The sequence below is a fragment of the Spea bombifrons genome, chromosome 7, assembly GCF_027358695.1.
Source record: "Spea bombifrons isolate aSpeBom1 chromosome 7, aSpeBom1.2.pri, whole genome shotgun sequence".
Taxonomy (NCBI): Eukaryota; Metazoa; Chordata; class Amphibia; order Anura; family Pelobatidae; genus Spea; species Spea bombifrons.
In genome coordinates, this window is record NC_071093.1 from 3845371 (window position 1) to 3871944 (window position 26574).

At 47.2% G+C, this 26574-nt stretch overlaps 1 protein-coding gene across 2 annotated transcripts; it reads right to left on the minus strand.

The window, feature by feature from the left end:
- Positions 1-93: 93 nt before the first annotated feature.
- Positions 94-25891, minus strand: OBSL1 (obscurin like cytoskeletal adaptor 1). Of its 2 annotated transcripts, none has more exons than XM_053470896.1 (27): positions 25803-25891; positions 23759-24915; positions 22943-23209; positions 22483-22743; positions 20008-20283; positions 19185-19457; positions 18008-18280; positions 16004-16276; positions 15118-15390; positions 14713-14985; positions 14260-14532; positions 13477-13749; positions 12548-12820; positions 11754-12026; positions 11078-11350; positions 8369-8638; positions 7419-7694; positions 4659-4934; positions 3915-4193; positions 3559-3825; positions 3071-3450; positions 2646-2799; positions 2338-2499; positions 1821-1925; positions 1451-1717; positions 752-1021; positions 94-453 (listed from the first exon to the last, which is right to left on the minus strand). In XM_053470896.1, exons 2-27 carry the CDS (start codon positions 24909-24911, stop codon positions 449-451), a joined length of 7398 nt encoding a protein of 2465 aa, XP_053326871.1. In that variant the 5' UTR covers positions 24912-24915; positions 25803-25891; the 3' UTR covers positions 94-448. The 2 variants fall into 2 exon arrangements, with proteins under 2 accessions (XP_053326871.1, XP_053326872.1); XM_053470897.1 differs by having other exon boundaries at positions 23759-24911; positions 25803-25871.
- Positions 25892-26574: the final 683 nt, after the last annotated feature.

Here is a 26574-nt window from a genome sequence, read left to right on the forward strand (position 1 = left end):
AATTCCTTTATCTTTAATGTTACATTGTAGCTCTTTCTTCTTCTTTCTTCTTCTTCACCAGAGCCGGGCAATGAATCAACAAGGCAGAAAAGATACATAAATATATTTATTGCTCACGGTTTGGCTCTGATGACCCCGTGGTGCTGATTATTCATGGTATTTACGTCCACACTTTCTTTTTTTCTGTCTTTTTAATCATTTCACCTGCTTTATATCATTTTCTTCTACGATTCTATCTTCTTTTCTCGTCTTCCACACCTTCACGCTCTTTTCTGCGCAATCATAATGGTTTATAAAGAGCCGGATCATTTCTTGGCGGTGGGAGCACAGCTCCACCAAGTCACGCAGAGGAACCGGCAGGGGCAGGGAGGCTGTTGCGTTTTTTTGGGGGGTAGATACAGGTAGGGTGTACACAGTCGGAAGAGATATCTCTGGATTCTGGGGTCGGTTATTCTAAAAAAAGACAACAAACAAAAAATCACAATCCAGGTCTGATTATACCCCAAACACTTCTTACCATCCCTGTACCTCCTTACACTAACTCTGCTCCCTTTAGCATCTCGTATGGCTAAATGTCCAACCAATATGCCACGGTTCTAAATGTGGAGCAGTTACCATGGAAACCAATAGAATATTCCTGCCGATTGCACTTTGGGCTAGAATTGCACTTTATACCTACCCTCCCCCATTGCATCTTTTTGCTAGAGACCACCGCCTGTGTATTGCGGCCCCCCGGCGACTACTCGTATACCTTGCACAGCGAGTTTGGCCTCGGAATGCGCTCTGCCGGCTGTAAATCCCACGGTCCCCGTCATGCCGGGGTGAGTTCCACGCAGGGTGAGTTTGTACCGGGTTCCTCTGTTTTCCAGGATCACGTCCGGTCCGGCACTTAGCGGTCTGCCGTTTAAACTCCACTGAGGGGCTCGGGACAGAGGGACAGACACCTCGCACTCAAAGCAGGCGTTGGCGGGAGCCTTCACCTTCACATCACTCAGCCGGCGAAGAAGCTGGATGGCCAGACCTGGAGCGATGAGAAGGATCCAGAATAAATCGGGTGAAGGGGTGACGCAGAAGCTGTCCACGGGTGGGTAGAAGTTAAGTGGCAAAAGGTTGGGTACAAATGGAGTCGATGGGACCGGGGTAACGTGAAAGCTCTATTAACTGGTACTGGGTAGTGATAATGGATAGGGGAGGCTTGATGGGAGTGGGAGTGCTGGTTGCCAGCAGGGGAAAGATATTCCAGGCCGAGCATCGGGTGGCCGCATACGATAGATGTTGGCCCCGGCTGCCTGAGCCGATCCCCGCAGATTTGCCCCCTTCTCCATAGGGTAACATGGAAAGGTAGGCACTTCAGACACTTAACATGCTGGCCTGGGATCCTGGCTAAAGACCCCTGGTTCTACGAGGCTTTCAGGATGCCCCCCTGTGGGCATTAAGCTGTTGACCTTACCCTCCACGAGCAGCCGTGCAGAGCTCTGTCCTCCGGAGGTTTTCACCGAATACAAATCCTCGTCTTCTGGGCCAACGTTACTGATGATTAGTTTGCGAAACGCGTCCTCGGTGCAGATCTGGTACTTGGAGGACGGGGCAATCTCCCGACTTCCCTTCAGCCAAGTCACTTGTGCCCTTGGGGGGCTGACCTTGCACTCGAGTACAACTCGATGTCCTTCCAGCGCTGTCCTGTCCCTGAGTGCCTTCACTATCCGAACCGGAAGCTCTGAAGAGACAATAACCTTAAATGTCAGAGGAACGACTGAAACGCTGCTTCTAACGCTGTGAGTGTTAGAATCAAGCAGACTAAGGTAAGATCTTCAGCTCACCTGCGACTCGGAGCTGGGCTCTTGACTCTGCCCTTCTGGCTCTGAAGACGATCTCTCCCGAATCTTCACACTGAGCTCCACATATCAGCAGAAAATGCTTCCTTCCTGGGAAGACAGTGAGCGTTAACTCATCAAACGGCCAGCGGGTGAAGAAAGAAGACAGAAGAACGAAAAGGAGCAAGAGAAGAAAAGGAGACAGGGACACGGAATCGGTCGGCGGAGATGATAGGGAGACATTGAGAGAGAGAGGGTGAGATAAAGTGAGTAAGAGGGTGAGAGAGCATGAGTAAGAGTGAGAGGAAAAGCGAGAAAAGAAGATTCCGGGCTCTATGCTTCGTTTTCGTTTGTTCTCTTCGTTTTAGGACATTCATACGAACAAAATTGGCAAATTCCATTAACATGTAATGTGTACGGATCGGAATGAACAAATCCACTGCCGCGTAAGCATTTATCACATCTAAGACGTCTTGGGAATATCTGAATCTCCATGCAGATCCGGTTGGTGCCGTGGATTTACCTTCCTGGCGGATCTTGGTGGTGGTCGTGACTTTGACTCTCTCCCCGTTCTTGAACCATTCCCCCTTTGCCTGAGCGCAGGACGCTTCGCAGGTAAACACGGCGTTCTCGTTCTCCACGATATCCACGTCCTGCAGATCCTTCACCATCACGGGCTCTTGTTCTGCGAAAAATAAAAAGTGTGAAACGGTCGAAAAATGGGAAAAAAAATTACTTTAAAGAGAGAGGATTCCCGTGGGAGGGGGGGCAGGGATACAAGAGACAAAGACTTGTTACATTAACCGCTGAAGATGATGAATGAAACCTCACCCAGAACACGTAGCGTGGCAGATGCAGATATGTCACCCACGTGGCAGGCGTAAGTCCCCGCGTCCTGCAGCCGGCAGTTGCTGAGCTGAAGGATTCTGCGCCTTCCGACGGAGTACACGCGATGCTCTGCGGTGGGAGTCAGCTGCTCCCCGTCCTGTAATAAGGATTACGTCACTAAGCCCAGGAACATTTATGCGTCGCTCCTACGTCAGTCATACTCCCACAACCCACGTACACTACCATTCAAAAGTTTGGGGTCACTTTCCTTGTTTATCGCAAGTGAGACCCGAGTTACTTTGTTTCACCTCTGTTTTATCTGAAGATTCGACATTTTTTTAGGACCCACGAATGATCTCCAAAAAAACCCAAAAAATGTAATTTGAGGTTTTTTTTTTCTTCCCGGAGAAAGCCAGCGTTGAGCTCACCTTGCTCCAAGTGACAACGGCCTCTAGTTTGGACACCTCGCACTGGAACGAAGCCGATCCGGACTCGTTGACCACAAAGTCCTGAGGCGGCTGAGTGATGGCGAGCGGGTGCTCGGTGACGGTCAGCTGGGCCGTGGTGCGCAGGACGTCGGTGGTGAAAGCGATGACGCCAGAGTCGGGGAGGGCGAGGTTGAAGAAGCGCAGAATGTGCTGGCGTCCCTTTGCGGTGATCTCACATCGGTCGTCGGAGGTCAGACGCACACCGCCTTTCCACCATTCCCCAACCAACCCTTCATGCGAAAGCTCGACACAGAACTCTACGTTGCTTCCTTCCATGCACTTCGCATCCTTTAGCCCTTTCTTCACGGCTATGCTCTTGGCTGCGGGGGGCCACAGATGAAACGAAGGAATCAAATAAATCATTTCCTGATATATAAACTATATTTATGGAATATAATTCATTGGATTAAGTTGCTGATAACACCTACGTAGTACGTTCAGGCGACCATCGCTCCGGTCGTGGAGGCTTTCGCAGCTGTAGCGGCCTCGGTCGGCTGGTTCGACGCAGTGGATTGTGAGCGAGTGCACTTGTCCGGCGGTCCGCAGGGTGTACTTGCTGCCGGATTGGATGACCACCCCCTGCTTCACCCAGTGGACCTCTGCTTTCTCTGTAGTCACCTTCACCTGCAGGGTCACATCCTGCTCCTCCTCCACCTCCGTGTCCTGCAAACCCTCGGTGAAGAGCACCTGGGCCTCTATGGTGGACAGGTAAAGGAGACACGTCAATGAAGGAATTCGCAAAGAGGACAGAACAGTCAGCGTTCTTACGGAGCGTTCTACCCACCCTGCACTCTCAGTCTCGCCCTGGAGATTTTCCCTTCGGCGTTGGCCGTGATGATGCCCGAGTCAGAGATCCGGCAAGAATGCAAGGTGAGGGAGTGACAGAGGCCGTTACTCGACAGCCTGACTCTATCAAGTAAACTCTCCGAGTAAACCGAGGACCCGTTCAACTCCCACAGAAGATCCACATCGTCGGGGGACACTACGCACTTATACGTGGCCGTCTCCCCTTCCAGGACAGTGATGTTTTCCAGCTCGGTGATGAACTCCACCTGTCGAGGGACTGAGACAAAAAGACGTAACGCTTAACCCCAGACCTAAAGATGGTTAACGTCGTAGATAGCAGGAGAAAGGTGGGTGGCCGGTACAGTAAAAGGTAGACGTAACTGACCAGACTGACGGACGTCCTTGCGTTCTAATACACACGAAACAGCTTGTATGGTGATGGTCAACCTCTCTGGTTGAGATCCCACCATGCCTCCTTAGAGGGTTAACCATACTATACCCTTATACTATATAAACCTCCCAGTAATGGGCAGGTTATGGGGGCAGGATGGCATAGGTTGGCTTTATGGGCCTTGGGGGTATTAATTACTTTTTATCCTCCAATTCCACCATGAAAACGATGTGGGCATGTGGGAGGCACGAGGTGGTCTCCATACCTCCCATAGTTTTTAAACTTTTGACAACATTAATAATAATCGGATTAAATTAGAGCGCATTTGAAGTGCACTTGACTCTTTCTTACCTTCTACGTGGACCGTAGTTTGCATTTGGTCAGTCCCGGCATCGCAGGTGTAAGTGCCGGAGTCGGTCGGCCGCAGTGAGTGTATGGTGAGTTGTCTATGCACACCCCGGGCCACGATTTTCACCCGTCCACCAGACAGGAGTTCCTCTCCATCGCGCAACCAGCGCACCTTGAAGTTAGGCCTGGAAAGCTCACAGGACAGGACCAGGTCATCGCCTGTCATGAGCGCATGGTGCTCGGGGGTTCCTGTGTTTCCCACGATGACAACCGGAGGTTCTGAGGGGAGGAGGACATTTGAGGGAGAAGAAAAAAGCCCGGAGCGGCAATAACCACAAAAACGATGGCAAAAAAGAAGCGTTTAGAGTGCAGCCGTACTCAGCCGAGACCGCAACATTCACTACGGACAACATTGTCTGGAGAGGGGCACTGAGACTTTGACAAGCGATGAAGGAGAATGGTGGAGACATCACAGGCATTAAATGAGGCGTCTCAGGAGGAGGAAGGAGGCAGAGCAAGAACACAATGGTGCCGGTTAGGAAGGGTCTGGGAAAATGATGAACGCGCCATACATTCCAAGAAATTAGGGTCAGCAGGACTGGAAGCGGGCAAATATTATGGAAAATGTTCACCGGGGAGATGCATCGGGGACATACTCCAAGGAACTGGGCAGAACGTTGACGATTAAAGGGACCAGGATGGCAATTAGTGGCGAGTAGTTTGTTTAGAAAGCAGGGCTGGAATCAGACACCTGGGGACGTCAACATGCAGGACGGTGGGTGCAGGCACTTGGGGGGTAGATGCAAAAAAGTTGTGGGTTGCAGTGCCCCTTCGCCTCTCCTGTTACCTCCCACAGTGACATAAAAGCTGAAGTTGTCATGGCGGGCATCACAAAGATATTCCCCCGCGTCAGCGCGTGTCACTCCAAGGATGGTCAGCGAGCGCTCTGCACCGCTCTCCTCCACTAGTGTGTGCGGATTGTCTCTCAGCCGCTCGCCGTCCTTGTACCATCTCACTTCCGCGTCAGATCGGGACAGGGAGAGTGCCAGCCTGAGGTCCTCAGACACAATGCACACCCTCCGCGGCATGATCTGTTCTCGCCCTAAGATCATCACTAGAGCCTCTTCCAAGAACCAAACACCGACAGGAATTAGAGCCCCGGGGCGGCAATGGACAGAGGACAGAATTTAACTGCAATTTGAACCCTGTTTTAATTTAGGCTGAAAGCAAGTTCTAATTTGCGATCTAAAATAACGAAAAAGCAAATATCATAAAGCAAGGTATTGAGAATATTCCACCTCTCTGCGTTCCAGAGACGGAACAAACTTAGAAACATTGAGCTAGGAACAGATTGTAGACATGAAGCCCCAATTAAGAATTGGCCAAGTTCCGGACGCGCGTCAATTGTTCTGCAACAAGGAAATATCTGGGTGACTTAACTCTGTCCCTAATACCGGAGAGACAGAGAGACGGATATAACATTGGTTTGTCTAGGGACCCTCAATGTGATTTTTATATACATGGGCACACGTATGTAGCGTTGCATGTCATCATGTGAAATACCAAGAGGACCTCATAGTAACATAGAGGGCGATCGGCTCTGCATGCATGGGGAAGCTGTTTGGATTTTGGGTGCATGGAAAGACATACAGGAGAGGGGTTGGGGAAGATGTTATGTGACGCGCAGAAATGACGGTGGCCCTCGGCAATCTGAAGCCCCTGCCACTTATTGTTCTCCCGAAATAGTCTGGAGAACCTATGCGATGGCCACCGGGCAAGAAAATAGCCAAGATCTGGTCATCCGGGTGGCAGCCTCGAGTAAAATTCTTTCTGTCTCTGTTATAGAAACGTAGAATTTGCTGGCATATCGGCCCCATTCGGCCCCGTCTAGTCTGCCCAATTCTCCTGAAATTAAAGTAGCCACATGGACTAGTCTAGAAATATGTGTCAGATGACCACAGAGAGGATGCTGAATACCCTTCACAGTCAATTAATAAAACGCGTTGGGTATCTTGGACAGGTGTCTCCAAGTTCTAGAATGGGTATAATCTCCATGGAGACTACAAAGAAATGGTCAAGGAGGCCAGTCCTAAAACATGCCTTATTTCACACACCTGAAACTAAGGACGAAGACAGGTGTAAACGGGACTTCTTATTTTTATTAACCATGCGAGGTCCCCTCTGATCCTGCCTGACCATTTGTAAACAACAGGCGAGGGTCTACGAGTTAAACCTTAGTACTTCTTGGGGATTACGGGCCAAGGAGGACTGGAAGGCAATTTGCGTTTGGGTCCTTAAGCAGCTTTTCTTTATCCTAGTTAGAGGCCGTATATAGTGTATGTTGTACATCGCTGTGGAATATGATAGTGCTACGTAAAACAATAAATAATAAAATATACAGTCAGTTTATGGGACCTTGGCTGGTTTCACCTCGACTGCTTAAATAAATTTCAGGATTTTTTTTTTTAAATTCAAGGCTTTTTCCTGTCCGGAGATAAAAGTTTTATGGAGTTTGCAGACTTATTTCACATAATTGGAGACTGGAAGGCGATTAGTTCGTAAATTAAAGAGCCATTAAAGTCATTGGGTAGCGAGGAGCAGGGTGGGATTGCCAGCGACTATAATTCATCCGGGGATTGTAATAATTCTATCAGCTTTATACTTTATGAGTGCCGTCTGGAGATAATAGGAACCATGGGCAGGACGTATGCCGAGCCGTACCGGGAGAGTATAACGAACGACAGGCACCCTCTCGTTACTCACCATCCACGTGCACTGTGAAGACACGAGAGTCCGTGCCGACGTTGCACTCGTACCGCCCCGCGTCTTCTTCTCGCGCGGACTCAAGGCGAAGAGCTCGTTTGGTCCCCACTCCATCCAGAGTTACGTTGTCGCCCGGGGTCACCTCCTTTCCGTTCCTCAGCCACTTTATGGCCGCCGGGCTCCGAGACAGCTCGCACTCTATACACAAGGGGTCTCCCTCTGTGACCCGCAGCACAGAAGGGGAGCAGCCACTGGGCACGATGGCGACGGGGGGCTCTGTGGGTGAGCATGAGATGTCATATTACAATGTCGCTTTTCCCAAACTCCTAATAAAACTGTCTCTTTCTCGGGATCGCCACAATTATTCCTCCCCATTAAGTTATCGCTCCCTTTCTGCTGATTGTTGCTGATTGGTTCAAGCAGCCTTTCTAAGGACGGAAGCGGAGAGAACTTCCGTACAGACAATGCTGACTCTGCCACAAGCTGCCACTGTTCTCAGCTTCCATGACATCACATTTAAACTCAATATCTCCAAAGCAATTATATTTTATACCAAAAAAAGCTCGCCTGTCCATTTATCAACCGGTCAGTAAGGGGGGTTATTATGCATCGGTATAAAGTGCGCCCCCAAGTGGCCGGGCACTTGAGCAGAATGAGAACTTCCGGTCATGTGACCCTTTAAGGATAATTTTATACCCAAAAGTTATGTTATAAGGTTGCAGAAAAGGTGGTGGTTATTTTGATGCGGTCTCCATGGGGGGGGGGATTCTCATTTATTGTAATTCTATAAACATTTGTAGAAATCACGGAACATACAGTGTGAATGTTTCCGTGTCATTCCGTGTCATTCCGTGTCATGTATAGTTACTCAGTGGTGAGATGTTCAATCCTTTGCTTCTTCTCTGACCCCGTGAACGTTATTATAAAGTATGGCGGCCCGACCTTCTCACCTGAAACTTTTATATCAAATGTCACGGAGTCGTCGTCCGCGTCGCAGATATATTCTCCGGAATCGTCCACGTCGGCGTTTGCCAAGATCAGGCATCGACGGCACCCGTCCGATGTCACCTGTAGACTGTCGTCCACCTCCAAGCCGTCTTTAAACCAGCGGACCGTGCCGTCCCTCCGTGATACCTCCACGCAGAGCACCACCCGGTCCCCCGCGGTGAACTCCAGCTCCTGAGAGCGATCCTCCGGAAATAAGATCTTTGTCGGGGGTTCTGGAAAGAAAAATAGAAACTCTCGCTATAAACACGGAAGAGCCTAAACATGTCTCAATAGCAAGTTACACGGCTGGGAATCCACCAATCCTAGCGTGACGTCCGCGTTCGGATAATATAGATGTGATGGGTTGCTGTCACTCTCATTTATTTCAATACAAGCTCAGATCCCATTGACTAAAATGAGTTTCTACTGAGCATGTGCAAGAAGCATACTGACGAACACTTCCTGCTTTCAGTAGAGGCAGCCGGGGGAGGAGCTAAACGTGACAGAAGTCTCATCTTCTAACTGTGATAACTAAACAACGCCTACACCGATTTGCATGCCCTAAAAGGCACCGGATTTGGTACAAAGCGGGCTCCAATATGCACTTAGCGTTAAAATAGTACACCTTTAAAATGAACTACAATGAACTGTACCCCAAACACATTAAGTAACATTTGGGTTTCAAATAAACAGACCAAAAATGTCTATATTTCCCGTGTACCTTTATTTCCGGGTCGCTCTACCGAAGAGAATAATCATGGGGGAGAATAATTCTTCATGAAACTGGCTTATATGTTATGACTTTATAGAAATCAAAACACGATTGACTTTTTGAAGAAATAATTCACTTCCTCCTCCGATCTGTTTTTTTTTTTTTTTATCTATTTGCTAACAAAGGGTTAAAATGGAAAAATACAGCGACCTTGGTGATTACTGCGCCAGACGCGGAACGAGCAACAAAAACCTTCATTTCTGTTACAAGAAAACCACGGCAAAAGCTACATTATTAACAGAACGTCCCTGTACTGTGTTTATCACAGAGAATGAATTAATTGTGTGACATCATACGCGCCGACCGCCATTCATCAAGATAAAGTATGTTTTGTTTTCCGCTGCGATATTTATCTAGTAATTAAAACAGATTTAATTTACCATTCCGCGTATAGATTATCAGCAGGACACAATCTGAAAACGGCATTTTAATGACACAATAAATCAGATCGTGTGATTAATCTAAAAATTACACGCAAAATATCTTCATTTTTCCTTAAAAATATAGATTTTTTAAATTAATTTTTGTTTAATTAATAATGTCTGTTGGATCTCTGGATCTTTTTATTTTTAAATTTTTACAGCCCTGAATTTACAGAAAATGCTTGTTGCGGGGCTCGGGTGTTTCTGATGATCAATAGTAAAATTTTTAAACAAACAGAATTATGAGGGATTTCAGGTCACAAAGCTGGACGTCGAATTCAGGGCCGTGGTTTGTTCCGTGGAGGGATACAGATCCATTAAAAGCGTTACCAATGGGGTTAATCGGCTCTACAAAAGAAGGTGGGGGAGCAGGAGGGGGTTGGGGTCTTGGTAGTGAGGGTCCCACTAACCCCCCAGTAAGATGAAGCTGCCGTATATATGCGGTTGCTATGACAACTAGTGAAAAATCAGGGGGTTTTGCAGCGGCGGCGGCGGCTCCCATCCCGACGATCCTGCGTGAAAACCTCATGTTATCCGAAAAACTGATAAGCGGCGTCTGTAGCGACCGCCAGAAATCCAGCGCAACCTCCCAGGGGAACTGTGTGGTCTCAGGGAGCGCCTCATGCATGCACAGACCACACAAGCTATTAGTGCGAGGCCGATACGCAGCCAAAGATGTACGGCGAGACCCGGCGTATCCTCAGCCTTTACAATAACGCAGTCCGGTCCCGTTATTACCTTTAATCAGTCGTTGGTCTCGTCTTAGATTCAGGAGCCGTATGTCTACCCTGCGCATGTTTAATACTCTCACTCTATTACACTCTACCACTTCTGCTGGGAGGCTGTTCCACTTGTCTACCACCCTCTCCGTTAAGTAAAGCTTCCTTACATCCCGTTTAAGTCTCTAGTTTTCGATTATGGGCTCTCGTTCTAACATTTCTCCTCCTTTGAAATAAACTCCCGTCCTGTACTTTGGGACGCACTGTATAGATCAAACATCGTTTAACGTATTACCGTAAAAGTCGATTGTGCTGGGAGAAGAAAAAGATTATTTGAGTAAAATATTTACTGTCTATTTGGCCCACACAGCGCACAGATCAATTCATTATTGTTCAAAAGTTTGGGGTCACACAGCGGTTTTCATGAAAAAAAACACAGGAGTGATGGGAGTGATAAAGGGCCGTTGGAACACGGGAGTGATGGGAGTGATAAAGGGCCATTGGAACACAGGAGTGATGGGAGTGATAAAGGGCCATTGGAACACAGGAGTGATGGGAGTGATAAAGGGCCATTGGAACACAGGAGTGATGGGAGTGATAAAGGACCGTTGGAACACAGGAGTGATGGGAGTGATAAAGGGCCACTGGAACACAGGAGTGATGGGAGTGATAAAGGGCCATTGGAACACGGGAGTGATGGGAGTGATAAAGGGCCTCTATAATTCTGTATATATTCTACATGCATGTAAGGCTTCTGACCTGTAACGATTACGCTGAAAAACACGGCGTCGTCCCCCGCGTCACAGACAAACTCGCTGGAGTCCCGGGTTTGTGCCCCCGGGATGATGAGTCTGCGGTGAGGCCCCTCGGACTCCAGCCTGGCGCCATCGCCGTCTTTCACCTCCACGCCGTCCCTGTACCAGCGCACGGCGGCGTTCTCCCGGGACACCTCGCAGCCGAGCACCACGCGGTCGCCGGTCACGAAGCTCAGCTCTGTGTCATCACGCGTGTTCACAAACTTCACAGGCGGCTCTGGGGAGGAACAAGCGAACGTTACAAATAATCAATGATCACTAATATCGCCCTTTATCAATTATTACATCATAACTGAATTCATTGATGAAAATGCTTTTTTTGTTTTGTAATCGGTTTTGGAGATGACTTTATTCTTTCCTCTGAAGGTTTAATCACAAAGCTTTTTTCAGTTTCTATGGCAACATCCAATCAGTGCATGCTTTTGTGTCACATGACAATTATGTGTTCCCAGCAAAAATTGTAAATGGAGCAGAAGTTTACAGAATTAACTCTTTAGAAGCTAAGAAGACTGCTCTTTTTTACAATATTTACAATAACTGCATTACATATTTTTTACGCAGCCCCCCTGGCAAAAATGAAACCATTTAATGAATACGAAACGCGCGTCGCTGCCACTAACCTGTCACTGCTAAACAATACATTAGAGAGTCGTCTCCAGCAACACATTCAAACTCTCCGGAGTCCTCCACCTGCGCAGCCTCAATAATCAGTCTGCGAAGCGTCCCCTCTGACTCCAGCCGAATGTTCTCGCTCTCCTCCACCTCCACTCCGTCCCTGTACCATCGCACCTGCGCGCTCTCCCGTGACACCTCGCAGCTCAGCGCCACGCGCTCCCCGCTCACGCACTTGGGCTCCGTGTCATAACCCGCGCTCAGAATTTTCACCGGAGGTTCTACAACAGAAAGAATATTTAAAATATGAATAATAAACAAATAATAACAATAATAAACATAACAAACATAATAATAATAATAAACATAATAAACATAATAATAATAATTGTAATAATAAACATAATAAACATAATACACACACTACTACTAATAACAACAATAAACATAATAATCAACATAATACTTATAATTATAATAATAAACATAGCAAACACAGTAATAATAATTGTTATAATAAACATAATACACATAATAATGATAATATTATTAATAATAATAAACATACTACTCTTACTAATATTAACAGCAATAAACATAATAAACAAACTACTACTAATAATAACAACAATAAACATAATAATCTAATAAAATAATAATAAACATAAAAATCTAATAAAATAATAATATCATAATAATTATAATAACAATAATACACATAATAATAATAAAATAATAATAAACATAACAATAATAATAATAATAATAATTCTCCCTTTGGGTATTGATGTAACACACGGACCTGTTACTGTTACGCTGTAGAAGAGGGAATCACTTCCAGCATCGCAGACGAATTCTCCTGAGTCCTGCACCTGTGCGCTGGTAATGATCAGCCTGTGAAATCTCCCGTCTGACTCCAGGATGAGGTCCTCGCTCTCCTCCACCTCCACGCCATCTTTGTACCACCTCACCTGGGCATCCTCCTTGGACACCTCGCAGGTTAACACTACGCGCTCGCCGCTCAGACTCTGGTGCTCCGGGTCGTCCTCGGTGTTCACAATCTTCACAGGAGGTTCTGCAGACAAAGGAAAAGCTTTTTACTAAACTATTCACTAAAACGGGGGTTTGCAGGCTGCATGACTTCGCTATACATCATGAAGGGCCAACCCCGACAAGCCTCCGATGCCCTGCGTCATGTAATGCGGGGAGATGTATGGAACGACCTTCAATGACCTTCAAAGGAGAAAAGTTAGAACACGAGTCTGGAATATAAAACCAGAGGGTCAGAGGCTTAGATGTGATATAAGGAAGTTTTATTTCACTAGGAGGGTGGTGGGTAAGTGGAACAGCTTCCCAGCAGAAGTGGTAGAGGCCAATTATGGTCCCTCTCGATCTGCTGGCACCGGCAGTGGCCGAGACATAAAAATGTCTTCTAAAACCAAATCATGCAAGTTAATAAATTCCCGAGTTATCTGCTTGGAAACATGCAAAAGATCTCAAAAAATTACAGTCAAAGCACTAAATCTTTTCTTTCCTGTAATTAAGGGAAACGCGCCAAACGTTCTGTATCTGATACTCCGCCCCCCCCGCTAATCATCTCTGATTACCAGCTTTTTTACTGTTCTATTATCATAAATTAGGAGAACCTTCATAAACGAACCGCAGCGACTTAACAATAGGGCACAGAAAACCTATCGGGGAGGAATAATCATGCAGATCCTGAGAACAGACCTTTTACTGATACATAGTAGAAGATGGAGTCGTCTCCAGCGTCGCAGACAAACTCCCCAGAGTCATCGCACTCCGCAGATAGAATGACCAGCCGGCGGAGTCTGCCCTCTGACTCCAGCTTGATCCGGTCGCTCTCGTCCACTCGCTCTCCGTCTTTGTACCAGCGCACGGCTGCGCTCTCTCGGGACACCTCGCAGCTCAGGGTCACCTTCTCTCCGGTAAGGCACCTCTCCTCGGTGTCATTACTCGTGTTGGTGATTTTTACAGGAGGCTCTGTTGGCCAAGAGAAAGTGTTTAGGGAGGGGGATAGCCATTGGAGATGGAGACAATTCACTAAAAATTTGAGTGGCCACTCAAGTTAATGGTTAGCGTGAGAGACAAGGCTTGACTATAGTTGCATGCCTCGCATGGGAACACAGAAGAACTTCACTAATATGGCTTGTGGCTTTGGGAGTCATTTTTTGGAGTTAAAGGCGAGAGCATGCGAGTTGTGATTTCCTATTTTAATTATGCGAGTTGGATTTGGTGAATCAGCGGGTCGGACTTTCATCCAACTCCCGTGAGCTTGCTGATGCAACTCGCTGCCATCGGCCAAGAACTTATAGTTTATGAGAATAATGCCGGATTAAACGATTCCCATTTATTATTGTAAAGTGCGGAGCAATCACCATGGAAACCATAATGATCACACTAATGAAACTTGGCTTTTCCTTTAAATCTCTGTCACCGTGACCCCCGTTCTTTTATTGGGAGCTCAGATTCCTCTAAGCAGCTTTCACTGACCCGTCACCGTCACGTTGTAAACAACGGAGTCGTCTCCGGCATCGCAGACAAACTCCCCCGAGTTTCCTGGAGTTGCGGCGTCAATAATGAGCCTTCGAAGCGTCCCCTCCGACTCCAGCCGAATGTTCTCGCTCTCCTCCACCTCCACTCCGTCTCTGTACCATCGCACCTGCGCGCTCCCCCGTGACACCTCGCAGCTCAGCACCACGCGCTCCCCGCTCACGCACCTGGGCTCGGCGTCATCGCTTGTATTTTGTATTTTTACGGGGGGCTCTGTGGGACGGACAATAAACGAAACGTCACTCTGATGCGTATAATCCATTTTCTATCTAGATCTTTGTAGATGGGGGAGGGGTAACACATATCACTGTATGAGAAAAGACCCCCGTAGCATTAAAACTTGAAGGGGTGTCAGGTTGGGCTCAACTGTTTCGCGACATTCTAAAACCTGACCTGTTACTGTTACATTGTAGAACACAGAATCGTCTCCAGCATCGCAGACGAATTCCCCCGAGTCCTGCGCCTGTGCGGTGCGGATCACCAGCTGGCGGAGCCTCCCCTCTGACACCAGGCAGACGTTCTCGCTCTCCTCCACTTCCACCCCGTCCTTGTACCATCGCACCTGGGCGCTCTCCCGGGACACCTCGCAGCTCAGCACCACGCGCTCCCCGCTCACGCTCTTTTGTTCCGCGTCATCGCTTGTGTTCACGATTTTCACGGGGGGCTCTAAAAATGAAAGAAAATGGAAAATACAAACAATATATAATAAATGTGGCTTTTTTATCATTTTATCCCATAAAGATTTAGGAAGCTGTCAGCTCAATGTCAGTCTGCAGCCCGCGAGGGGGGCGCACTAACCTGTTACTCTCACGTCGTAGAAGACAGAGTCATCTCCGGTATCACAGACATATTCGCCCGAGTCCTGCGCCTGTGCTGAGGGTATAATCAGCCGGCGATGCTTCCCCTCTGACTCCAGAACAATGTTCTCGCTCTCCTCCACCTCCTCGCCATCTTTGTACCAAAGAACGCGGGCATTCGCTCGAGATAACTCGCAGTTCAAAACGACCCGCTCCCCGCGCAGACATTCCAGTTCTGCGTCGTCGTTTGCGTTTACGATCTTCGCAGGTGGCTCTTCAAAGAAGAAAGAAACGTTTAGGGGATGATATACTAAGCAGTAGCACTCAACGAACCACTTAGGCAATTTGGCCCCTTTAGTGCTCCGCTGCTCAATGGCCAGTTATAGGGGAGATCTTTGATCACTCCAACCCATTTACATGTTGTGTCCTGCTGAGGTGTAGTGTTGGCATTTGATGTCATATTCCGGCAATCAGTAGAAGGCATAGCAGTCTTAGAGGTAGTTTCTGGGGCGGTTGAGACTGCTAGGAGCCCTGTCCCGGGTCAGGCCTAGAGCAACACCCAAGTATAATAGGCTTCTAAGTTCTAAGAGAAGCTTCCCAGAAGCATACTGACCTATCAGGACAAAAGATACTGGTCTGAAAGTGTCCTCAGCACAGTGTCAGGCAGCAGCCATAAAGGCGTCAAAGCTACTGGATGTGTAGAAAGCTTTGGATAAATCACCAGCTGGGCTTACAAGGCATTTAAAAGACAAGGAACTCATCAAACGTCTCAGATGATTAACTCTTTGACACTTTAGGGAGTAACGTGGACATCTTTTTTTAAGAGTTATTATTATTAGTTTTTTTTTCTTTATACATTATCGATAAGAAGTGCAGATGCCACCGACCTCTCACTATCACGTTGTAGAACACGGAGTCATCTCCGGTGTCGCAGACAAACTCCCCTGAGTCTTGTGGTGTCGCGGTGTGAATAACTAGCCTGCGAAGCGTCCCCTCCGACTCCAGGCAGACGTTCTCGCTCTCCTGCACCTCCACGCCGTCCCTGTACCAGCGCACCAGGGCTTTCTCTCGTGACACCTCGCAGCTCAGTGCCACGCGCTCCCCGCTCCAACATTTGTGGTCCACGTCATCACTCGTGTTCACAATCTTCACCGGGGGCTCTAGAGGGACAAAGAAAAAATAAGGACCGTTCAATACATTGAATGCTGAAGGATGTTGTTGCCTTCAGAGAGGCTTTATTAGATCTTGGAGCTTAGTGCCCATCACGTCCATCCAAACAAAGGCATATAAGGGACCAGGTGTGAGTAGCCGCTTGCGCCAACACTGGAGGTGTAGCTCGTACATGGCTCTGATTATAATGGGGTTCAGGTACAGATACAATAGAGCAGGGGGTGTCCAATCTGCGTCCCTCCAGCTGCTGCAGGACTACATCTCCCATCCTCCTCAGCCAGCCCCTTAGCTGAAAGAGCATTGTGGGAGATGTAGTCCTGCAGCAGCTGGAGGGCCGCAGGTTGGACGCCCCTGCAATAGAGAGTAGAAGTAGTAATCTAGCTGGTATTATCGGTGGGAAACGTTGGTGTCAAATATGTAGCAATGAATTTGTCTCCCGCTAACCTCCCAGACAGGTAACTTTATAAATCAGGAAGCCAACCTCTATATTATAAATCGGATTATCAGCGCTGTCTAAAAAAAAAAAAAAATACCCCGTACAAAAATAACGCTGTTTCGAATGCTTCGCGACGCGCTGAGTGACGATACAAGGTCCTGGCTGAAGGTTAAGTGCGTGGAAAGCTCTAATCTTATCTCCGTTCGCTCGAGTAACCGCAGACTTAGTGGTTATTTACCTTTCCTGCGGACCGGGAGACTTTCTGGGATCAGAAGCTCGGCTGCAACGCGGTCATTAAGACGTAAGAACGCGGTGTAACGAGGAAACGGCTCATTTACCGGGCATAGAAACGTCTGATAAACGAGAACAAACGCCGCCATTCCTTTCTCTAACTCTGTATCACATTTCTGTGGATCTCCCGCTTATAATAATGTATATATATGATATGAAATAATAATATAATAATAATATATATGATATGAAATAATATAATAATAATAATAATATATAATACATATAATAATAATAATAATATATATAATAATGATATATTATATATAATAATGATATAATTATATATAAATATAATATATATATAAATGATATGAAATAATATAATAATAATTATATTAATAATAATAATAATAATACTACCGGTAATAATAATAATATTTAGATATGATATGAAATAATATAATATAATAATAATAATAATAATATATAATTATATATATAATAATGATATATTATATATAATAATTATATAATTATATATAAATATAATATATATATATATGATATGAAATAATATAATAATAATATATATAATAATAATATGTAATTATATATAATATTATATTATATATAATAATAATTGTATATTATATCAAATAATTTTATATATAAACATATATAATATATAAAAGAAATAAAGTAAGAATATGTATCATCCGCTTACAGACTAAGTCCAGTTACTGTTGCAAATGCATATACACCGGCCCAAAATCCGGATCCCTGGCAGGGTACCAAATTATGACCCCGTTTATAGGGTGAGGGTGTTTTTTCTGGGTCCGTTAGACCGATAGCTGCTTTGGTTCGTTTCCTTTGCCTTTCACGTTATCTTTTTTATATATTAGGGACGCTTATCTCTTATTTGATTCATTATTGCTAGCGGTGTCTCCAGACGCAGCGTCTGGGTAAGTATTTAGAAGATTAGCAGACATCTGGATTTGTTTCGTCGTTACAGGAAGCCCGAGGTGCGAACGTTCTGTTGACTGTCACCGACCTGTCACCGTCACGTTGTAAGAGACGGAGTCCTCTCCAGCGTGGCACACGTATTCGCCCGCGTCCTGCGTCCTCGCAGCCAGGATCACCAGCCGGCGACGTCTTCCATCTGACTCCAGCTTTACGTTCTCGCTCTCCGCCACCTCCGCACCGTCCTTGTACCATCTCACCTGGGCGTCCTCCCGCGACACCTCGCAGCTCAGCGCCACGCGCTCCCCGCTCTCGCTCCGGGGTTCTGTATCTTCGCTCCTATTCACAATTTTCACCGGGGGTTCTATGAAAAAAGGACATTTCAGTACGTTTAGGGCGTTTAGGGCGACGTCATGGCGTATGGTGCGTTTTGTTAAAGTTCCAGCTGTAGTGGGAAGTTATAACGCCCCCCATGCAAAGGCATACTGGGGGCCGGGCCTTACTACAACCCAATACCCATCACTAATACCCCCCATGTGCCCAAATGCCCGTTACCAATCACTATTTTTAGAGGGGTTTCTGGGAAATAAATCGATGAGAGTTCCCAAAAAACCTATAACTGTCCAGATAACTGCAACAATGTGTTTCCAGTGTAGTCAAGACAGACCCACGACAACCAGCATCCGCGGGATATCTCAGATAAATCAGCAACTTTTCAGGATTTATTGCACTATTTATCAACTTAATTACCAAATGACTGATTACATCTCACTTTAGGCTCCTTAGCTAAAACTATTTTACCACCAGAGCTTGCGAATTCTACTTAATTACACATTTAAGGTCATTTTAATTATTATTTAATTATTTAATTATTTCAGTTTATCCGCGACCCGACTTTGCTCCCACTATTTTTAATGGGAATTAGTTGTGCCGTAAATGATGCCAGCTGTCTGGGAGCCCTCGGTCTTAGACCAATAGAACACACGGGGAGGGGGATCAAAAAAAAACATAGCTGTCCTTGACCATTGATCCCTGAATTTTCAGGATAGTCGGGAACTATGATGTGTAAATGTAAGAATGATTGAGCAGGGCATTATATTGGGGGAGGGTCATGGTAGAGTTGGCTGATGGTGGCCCCCAGGTCCATAACAACTGGTGGCAGAAGTGGGATAAATGCTGATGATGATGATGATTTAGCGCATTAATGAATGTGGTCGTAGAAGCCGGTAGATTTTAGAATTCCTTCTTGGATTCAAGCTGTCACTCACCTGTCACGTTAACCCTGTAAAAGACAGAGTCATCACCGGTATCGCAGACAAACTCCCCCGAGTCCTGCGCCTGCGCGGCGCGGATCACCAGCCGGCGATGCCTTCCCTCGGCCTCCAGCCTTACGTTCTCGCTCTCCTCCACCTCCACGCCGTCTCTGTACCACCGCACCTGCGCGCTCTCCCGTGACACCTCGCAGCTCAGCGCCACGCTCTCCCCGCGCACGCACGTACGCTCCGTATCGTCGCTCGTGTTTATGATTTTCACCGGAGGCTCTGCGGGGAAGCGGTCAGAAGCTTTATAGACGAAATTTTCTGTTGCAATAACTTGCGAGCCACGAAAGCTAAAAAACGATTAACGTTTTCAGTGTTTGTTTACGTGTTTAAAGCCAAGGGCCACATATGACGTCCCCGGGGGCCAGACGCTATTAACTGAATGATGTAATACGATATTAAAGATCATGTGGGTGTTTGTCCTGGATCGGGACATTTAAAATCCCTGGGGGGGGCTTAACTTGCCCACAGGCTGCAGGCTGGACAACAATGTCGAAGCCAATGTGAACAACAGACAGTGGGCTTTATTCACTAAACAGTGCTTTGTGGAGATATGACCCGTTACGAAGGTGACCCTGTAAGAAAACATAACTCATTTTGAGGGCAACACTCACAGAATGCGTTACATGATATTATATTATTATGTCTATCGCTGATTAGTGTAACAATGTAACGTTCTGAAGGTTCTTCTGTAGGTTCCTGAGTTCCTGAAAGCCATAAATAAAAAAGGGATCGGTAAATGAAATAATTTGTTTTTGGTAATCCTGCTTACCCGTCACGGTGACAGAGAAGCTAACGGAGTCATCAGCGGCGTGGCACGTGTACGTCCCACAGTCCGACGGGTCTGAGGATGAGATGAGAAGCCGACGCATTCTGCCATCTGACTTGATGGACACATGGCCTCCCGATTCCAGTTCTTGGCCATCCTTCATCCAACGAGCTTTGGTTCCTGAGCTGGGCACGTGGCAGTTGAGGGCGAGGGGCTGCCCGGCGTCCAGCGTTCTGCTAGGGGGCTCTCCGCAGGCAGGAGAGACGCTCACCCCACGAGCTGCAAGAGGAAGAGGAACGTCATCGACGTACCCACCACACCAAACGGGTTAAAAACCACTGCAGTCTCTGGTTTTATCTTTAAAATACTTAACCCACAGACATGTTTTAATGAATTTTATCACTGGGGACATAAAACAATGTCGATTTCACTTTATTAACTAACAAACATTCTTAAAATGAAATGTTTAAATGTGTGTAAAATAACTTTGTTGGATGTCTAGGCGTGCTATCCATCTGCTGGTACATAAAACGTTTAATATTTAGCCACAGAGCATGGACTCCTTTCTATATATACCCGACACCAATATAATAACCGTCACACGAGCTGCAGGGGAATCTCTTAAAATAGACCCTGAATCTACGCTACATACGGTCGCCATTCATCTGCAACATAATCTCATATGAAGCCGTAACATTCTATAGGATCTGCGCAGGCTCACTGCACGTAATTAACACTGGAAGAGTATTTTGCAGTCAGATTCCTAAACTAAATCAAGGGTTATCACTGCTGGGGGTTATTAATGTATACAGCACTGGGGGTTATTACTGTATACAGCGCTGGGGGTTATATTACTGTATACAGCACTGGGGGTTATTACTGTATACAGTGCTGGGGGGTTATATTACTGTATACAGCGCTGGGGGTTATATTACTGTATACAGCGATGGGGGGGTTATATTACTGTATACAGTGCTGGGGGTTATATTACTGTATACAGCGCTGAAGGTTATATTACTGTATACAGCGCTGGGGGGTTATATTACTGTATACAGCGCTGGGGGTTATATTACTGTATACAGCACTGGGGGTTATTACTGTATACAGCGCTGGGGGTTATATTACTGTATACAGCACTGGGGGTTATTACTGTATACAGTGCTGGGGGGTTATATTACTGTATACAGCGCTGGGGGTTATATTACTGTATACAGCGATGGGGGGGTTATATTACTGTATACAGTGCTGGGGGTTATATTACTGTATACAGCGCTGAGGGTTATATTACTGTATACAGCGCTGGGGGGTTATATTACTGTATACAGCGCTGGGGGTTATATTACTGTATACAGCACTGGGGGTTATTACTGTATACAGTGCTGGGGGTATATTACTGTATACAGTGCTGGGGGTTATATTACTGTATACAGCGCTGGGGGGGGGATATTACTGTATACAGCGCTGGGGGTTATATTACTGTATACAGCGCTGGGGGGTTATATTACTGTATACAGCGCTGGGGGTTATATTACTGTATACAGCGCTGGGGGGTTATATTACTGTATACAGCGCTGGGGGTTATATTACTGTATACAGCGCTGGTGGGGTTATATTACTGTATACAGCGCTGGGGGTTATATTACTGTATACAGCGCTGGGGGTTATATTACTGTATACAGCGCTGGGGGGTTATATTACTGTATACAGTGCTGGGGGTTATATTACTGTATACAGCGCTGGGGGTTATATTACTGTATACAGCGCTGGGGGGTTATATTACTGTATACAGCACTGGGGGGGGTATATTTCTGTATACAGCGCTGGGGGTTCTGCTCAGGGAGAAAACATGTATTTATTTATTGCCAGGACCTTTAAACCCAGAAATCTGAGCACTTTTGGCGTTTGGAGAAAGTAAGACATGTGGTTAACCCATCGGAGGTTACGTCTGCGGCACTTAAAGGGGCAGCGCGCCATCTGTTCTGTGACTCAGCAGGGCTGTAACGTCTTAAAATTCAGCCTCCCCTTCGCTGCGTTGCCAAGCAGTCGTACAACAAACCCCTAAGAAAGAGGTAAACAAACCCCCCCATCCTGCAATCCTCCATCTCACCACCTCCTCCTCCTGGACGCCCTTCCTTGTCAGACTCCCACCTGTCTTTTTAATTTTTGGCACCGCAACCCGAGCTGCTTAGTCCAGCAAAATCGTTTTGTGGGACGGGGAACCCTGGGAATCGCTGACGCGCGCCGCTCCGCCTCGATGTCATTTTGAAATATGTTCAAGTCATAGTTGGACGCCGTCCCTTTTGGGATAATCTGCCTTCTAACGTTTTATGATCAGATTGCAATATGATAAGAAATCCCCAAGAGGTTCCAAAAATAAAGATACAGAAGATACCCAGCAGGGTGCGGCCGCCCGGGGGGGGGTAAAGAAGGAAAAAGCCCCAATAAAAAGTATGGAACAGACCTTCCATTCTTCCTTACCCTTTACACGCAGCTGGCAAGTTGACTCAGAAAGCCCAGCGTGGAACTGGATGATACCGGAGTCCTCCTGAGTTACCCCAACCAGCACCAAGACGTGCGTCCTCCCAAAACTTTTCAGAACAGTCCTGTGATCCTCAGACAGAATCTCCCCATGGCGGGTCCATCCCACCTGCTCCACGTCGCTGTCTGTCTCTGCGCAGAATGCCGCGTTCCCACCTTCAGCCACTTCCAAGCGGCGAGGCAGCCGCTTTACAATGGACCCTAAAAACGTTAAGATGGAAAGTGAGGTGCAAGAAAAGTGGAAAACAGGGAGATCTGGGGCAATTCATTAAAATTCATTAAAAAGGATGAGTTTAGTGATGATAGATTGATGCCCATCCACCAATGCAACCATAGGGCAAAGGTCAGAGCTTCCATCGCCAGCCTAGTGAACTGGAGGGTTTGGGAATGGGGGTTTCACCTCTAACAGCGACCTCTGCGATGCTCTGGGCCCCTCGTTGAGTCTGGCAAAGATACACTCCATCGTCATCTGTTCGAGCCCCTCTGATGATGAGCCGTCTGATTGAGCCCTGCTCCTCCATGAGGTGTCTCTTCCCTGGGTGCAGCCGCTGGTCTTCCAGGAACCAGGATGTTCGAGAGCCATCAGGGACCGAGCACTCGAGCACGGCATCCTGCCCCTCTCTCACCGCGATGTCCCTGAGGGGAGCTGGGAACTGCTCACCTACCTCTGGAGGACAGAAGAAAGCGGGTAACTACGAACATCTACAGGCACTCTGATAATGTCAGCTTTACTCTGTCTACAAGTAGACTTTGGCCAAGCTGAGACGACCCATAAAATCATGGATAAGGAACACAATGTTTCTGATCATTAAATAAAATGGAACTGGTCAGCCGTGAACGCAAACCCTTAGCATTTCATTGACAATAAAACCCATCTGAAGAGAAAAGTGTCCAAAAAGCAGACAAAAGAACAAAAAGCACATGAAGAAAATGAAGAAGAAAGAGAGGGGAAACCGACAGGAGAAGAAGCGTCATTATATGGAGGTAAACAGCATCCGAACCATCTACAGGGAGGGATGGAGTAAGGCATCTTTGGGACCATTGGGTATTCCCATCATAAATCGACCCCAAGATCTCAGGCATAAATATTGGGAATTCCGTCACGCTATACGGCCATATATAATGCTTAACCCCCCACTGCGTCAAAGTACCCCAAGTTTGTCGAGTCCTATTTTGTATCATAGTGGAACTTCTGTTCAGTGTGTGATTGACTTACCTCTTACATGTAACATGACAGCACTCAGCGTGTTCCCGGCCGTGTTGGAAGCCCCACACACGTATAAACCTCGATCTTGCTGTCGGCAGAACAGCACCTTCAGAATGAAGTGCCCTTCGCGGTCTTCGTAAATCAGCGTTCTGCGCCCTGGGCTTACCGCGCGGCCATCTTTGCGCCATATAATCTCTGGTCGTGGTTTACCCGTCACCAGGCATCGGAGCTTGGCGTGTTTCCCTTCGTTGACCGTGAAGACTTTGACTTGCGGTGGAGGATCTCCCGGGGCTGGTTCTTGCCCTTGGCGCAGCGTTGGATCCACCAGCAGTACAGCAGCGGCCAAGCACTGCCCTACTGAGTTACTGGCCCGGCACACGTACACGCCGGCATCAGGGGAATGAGCCTGGGAAATGTACAAGGTGTGACCCTCTGGAGATAATCGGTAATGAGAACCATCGTATATCTCTTCCAGTTTCCTTCCGTCCTTTTCCCATCGGACAGTGGGCTCTGGCTTTCCAGATACCCGACATGAAAGCTCCGCGCTCTGACCTCGGCATAATCTTTGAGAGTTCGGAACGAGCAGAAAGTGGGGAGGAAAGTCGGGGATCTCGGAGTAGCGAGCGTTGGAAGACAGCAAGTAACTAGCATCAGAGCTTAGCTGTTGGCAAACGGGGGCGTCTGGACTTGGTGGAACAAAGGAATCAGTTTTGGAAGACGCAACTGGATCAGCACAAGGTATGGAAGCACTTGGACCATGTCTTATGGCCAAGGGTGGAAAGGCTCCATGGGCGGGAGGTTCAGGAACTTCATTAACGTTTGGGATCACAGTGAGTTTGGCTCCAGCATAACCTTCTCCCGACCAGTTACTCGCCCGGCACATATAATGCCCTGAGTCTTCCAATCTCAAGTCAGTGATCACCAGTTGGTACCAGTCCCCATCCTGTTGGACCATGCACCTGTCTCCTAGTTCCAGCCGGATATTTCCCACGCGTTCCCATAGGACACAAGGTGGCGGATCTCCGCTGATACGGCATCTCAGGACGGCACTGGAGCCGGCGAGGGCCTTGATGGAGCGGGGGAAACTTAAGAAGCGCGGGGCTCCCCCTGGCATTTCAAGAGCCGCATGTGAATTGGGTGGAGGGAGAGACAGTGCCGCCATCTACCTTGGGGGAAAAAGAGACGGCGTTACATATTGGTTGGCTCTTTTGAAGTATTTTACAACATTTTACCAGAAGGGGGGTAAACAAAGCAACGACAGATGACAACGCATTTGTAATTGTAGGAAACCAGCTTAACCATTAAGAGAGACACTTGTTGGTCTCGCCATAAGCCTATCTCACAGTATTAGCCTCTACCGCTTCTGCCGGGAGGCTGTTCCGTTTATCTGCTACCCTCTGAGTAAAGTAAAATTTGCTTACATTACCTGCAAAGAGCTGTAAACATTTCTGGTGCGTTATAAATTATGATATGTTATAAAAATAATAATACTCCTAATATATTCCTTAGCATGCGCATAACCTCGTCTTCCTGATGGGCTACTTGGGGCACAAAACGGGAATGGGGAATGCAGGTTCAGCCAGCGTCCGATTTGCCCCCAACATAAAAAGCTCAATGGAAAGCACGTCGACTAAAAATAACAGACACACCGCGCAACGGAACTGTTTAAAAAAAGACGCAACGAGCTGACCAGCGAACAGTTGTTTTTTTCATGAAGGGTCCGTTTCACGAAGCGAAGCCTCGAGAGCCGCTAAATGTTATTTATAGTAATCAACGAAATATAGAATGGGGTTTATGGCGAGAAACAAATACTGAGGCTGAAACATATGCCAGTTACATTTGTATCAGTAATTGTATCAGTAATTGTATCAGTAACTGTTAGATATTAAGATGGACGAAGCCGTATTAGCCCGAGGGTCTGGTTGAGGTCGGCACCTTTTATTGGGTCAACATAGAAAAAGCTGAAGCTTTCGGAAACTCAGAGGGCTCTTCGTCAGATGGAAGTAGCTCTTAGATGTGACCGTGTTGAGAAGCCACCGTGTTTTGTCCTTACCTCTTCCAAATATCGAGTTGTCCTCTTCGTGGCTTCTGTGGCCGGTCAGGTTGCCCAAGTCCACCTCGCGCCTCTCGGTCCGGTCTTCTGGCTGCTGTAGGTTGAGGTCTAACGCTTGCTCCGATGCAGCCGGCCGCGCGCCGGGGCTAAAGACTCCTCCTCACAAAGAAACAATCCTAATTTTAGTGTAAAGATAAAATGTTCTGGCAGCTGATGCTGTCATAGCCCCCAGAAACACCGGGAAAGGCGCAGACGCTCCCAACCGGGGGGCAAGAAAGAGAGCAATGCGGGGACAGGTGGACACCGAGAAACCCAAGCGCATGCGGCTCCTGGCTGTATCTATTACATGCTCGGGAGTGCGGGGCGGCCATGGAAGTGATTGATTGGCACAAATAAGTATCCAGGGGCATGTGACATGGACCCCCCCTTGGTTATAAGATAACGTAATGGTTTAGCACTACCCCCACGTACTATATGAATGTGAGTAATGCATTCTTGCCCTATCACTTCCGACTTAATCACAGGACAGCCATAGCCTGCAATCCATCACGCTAACCCCCCCCCCCGCGGGACGGTCTACCACCCACCCTTAGCATGAACGGTGTCCCTTCTGACAAAAAAAGAACCCCTTTAGATATTTGGCAAGAGCTTGTTGCAGCATGCCCCCCGGCACAAGCCGGATAGTATAACTCGCCCCCCTTCCTATATTAAACGCCTGTCCTCACTCCTATCGCGACTCCGTATCACTCAACTCATAAACCAGCTCTGCAAG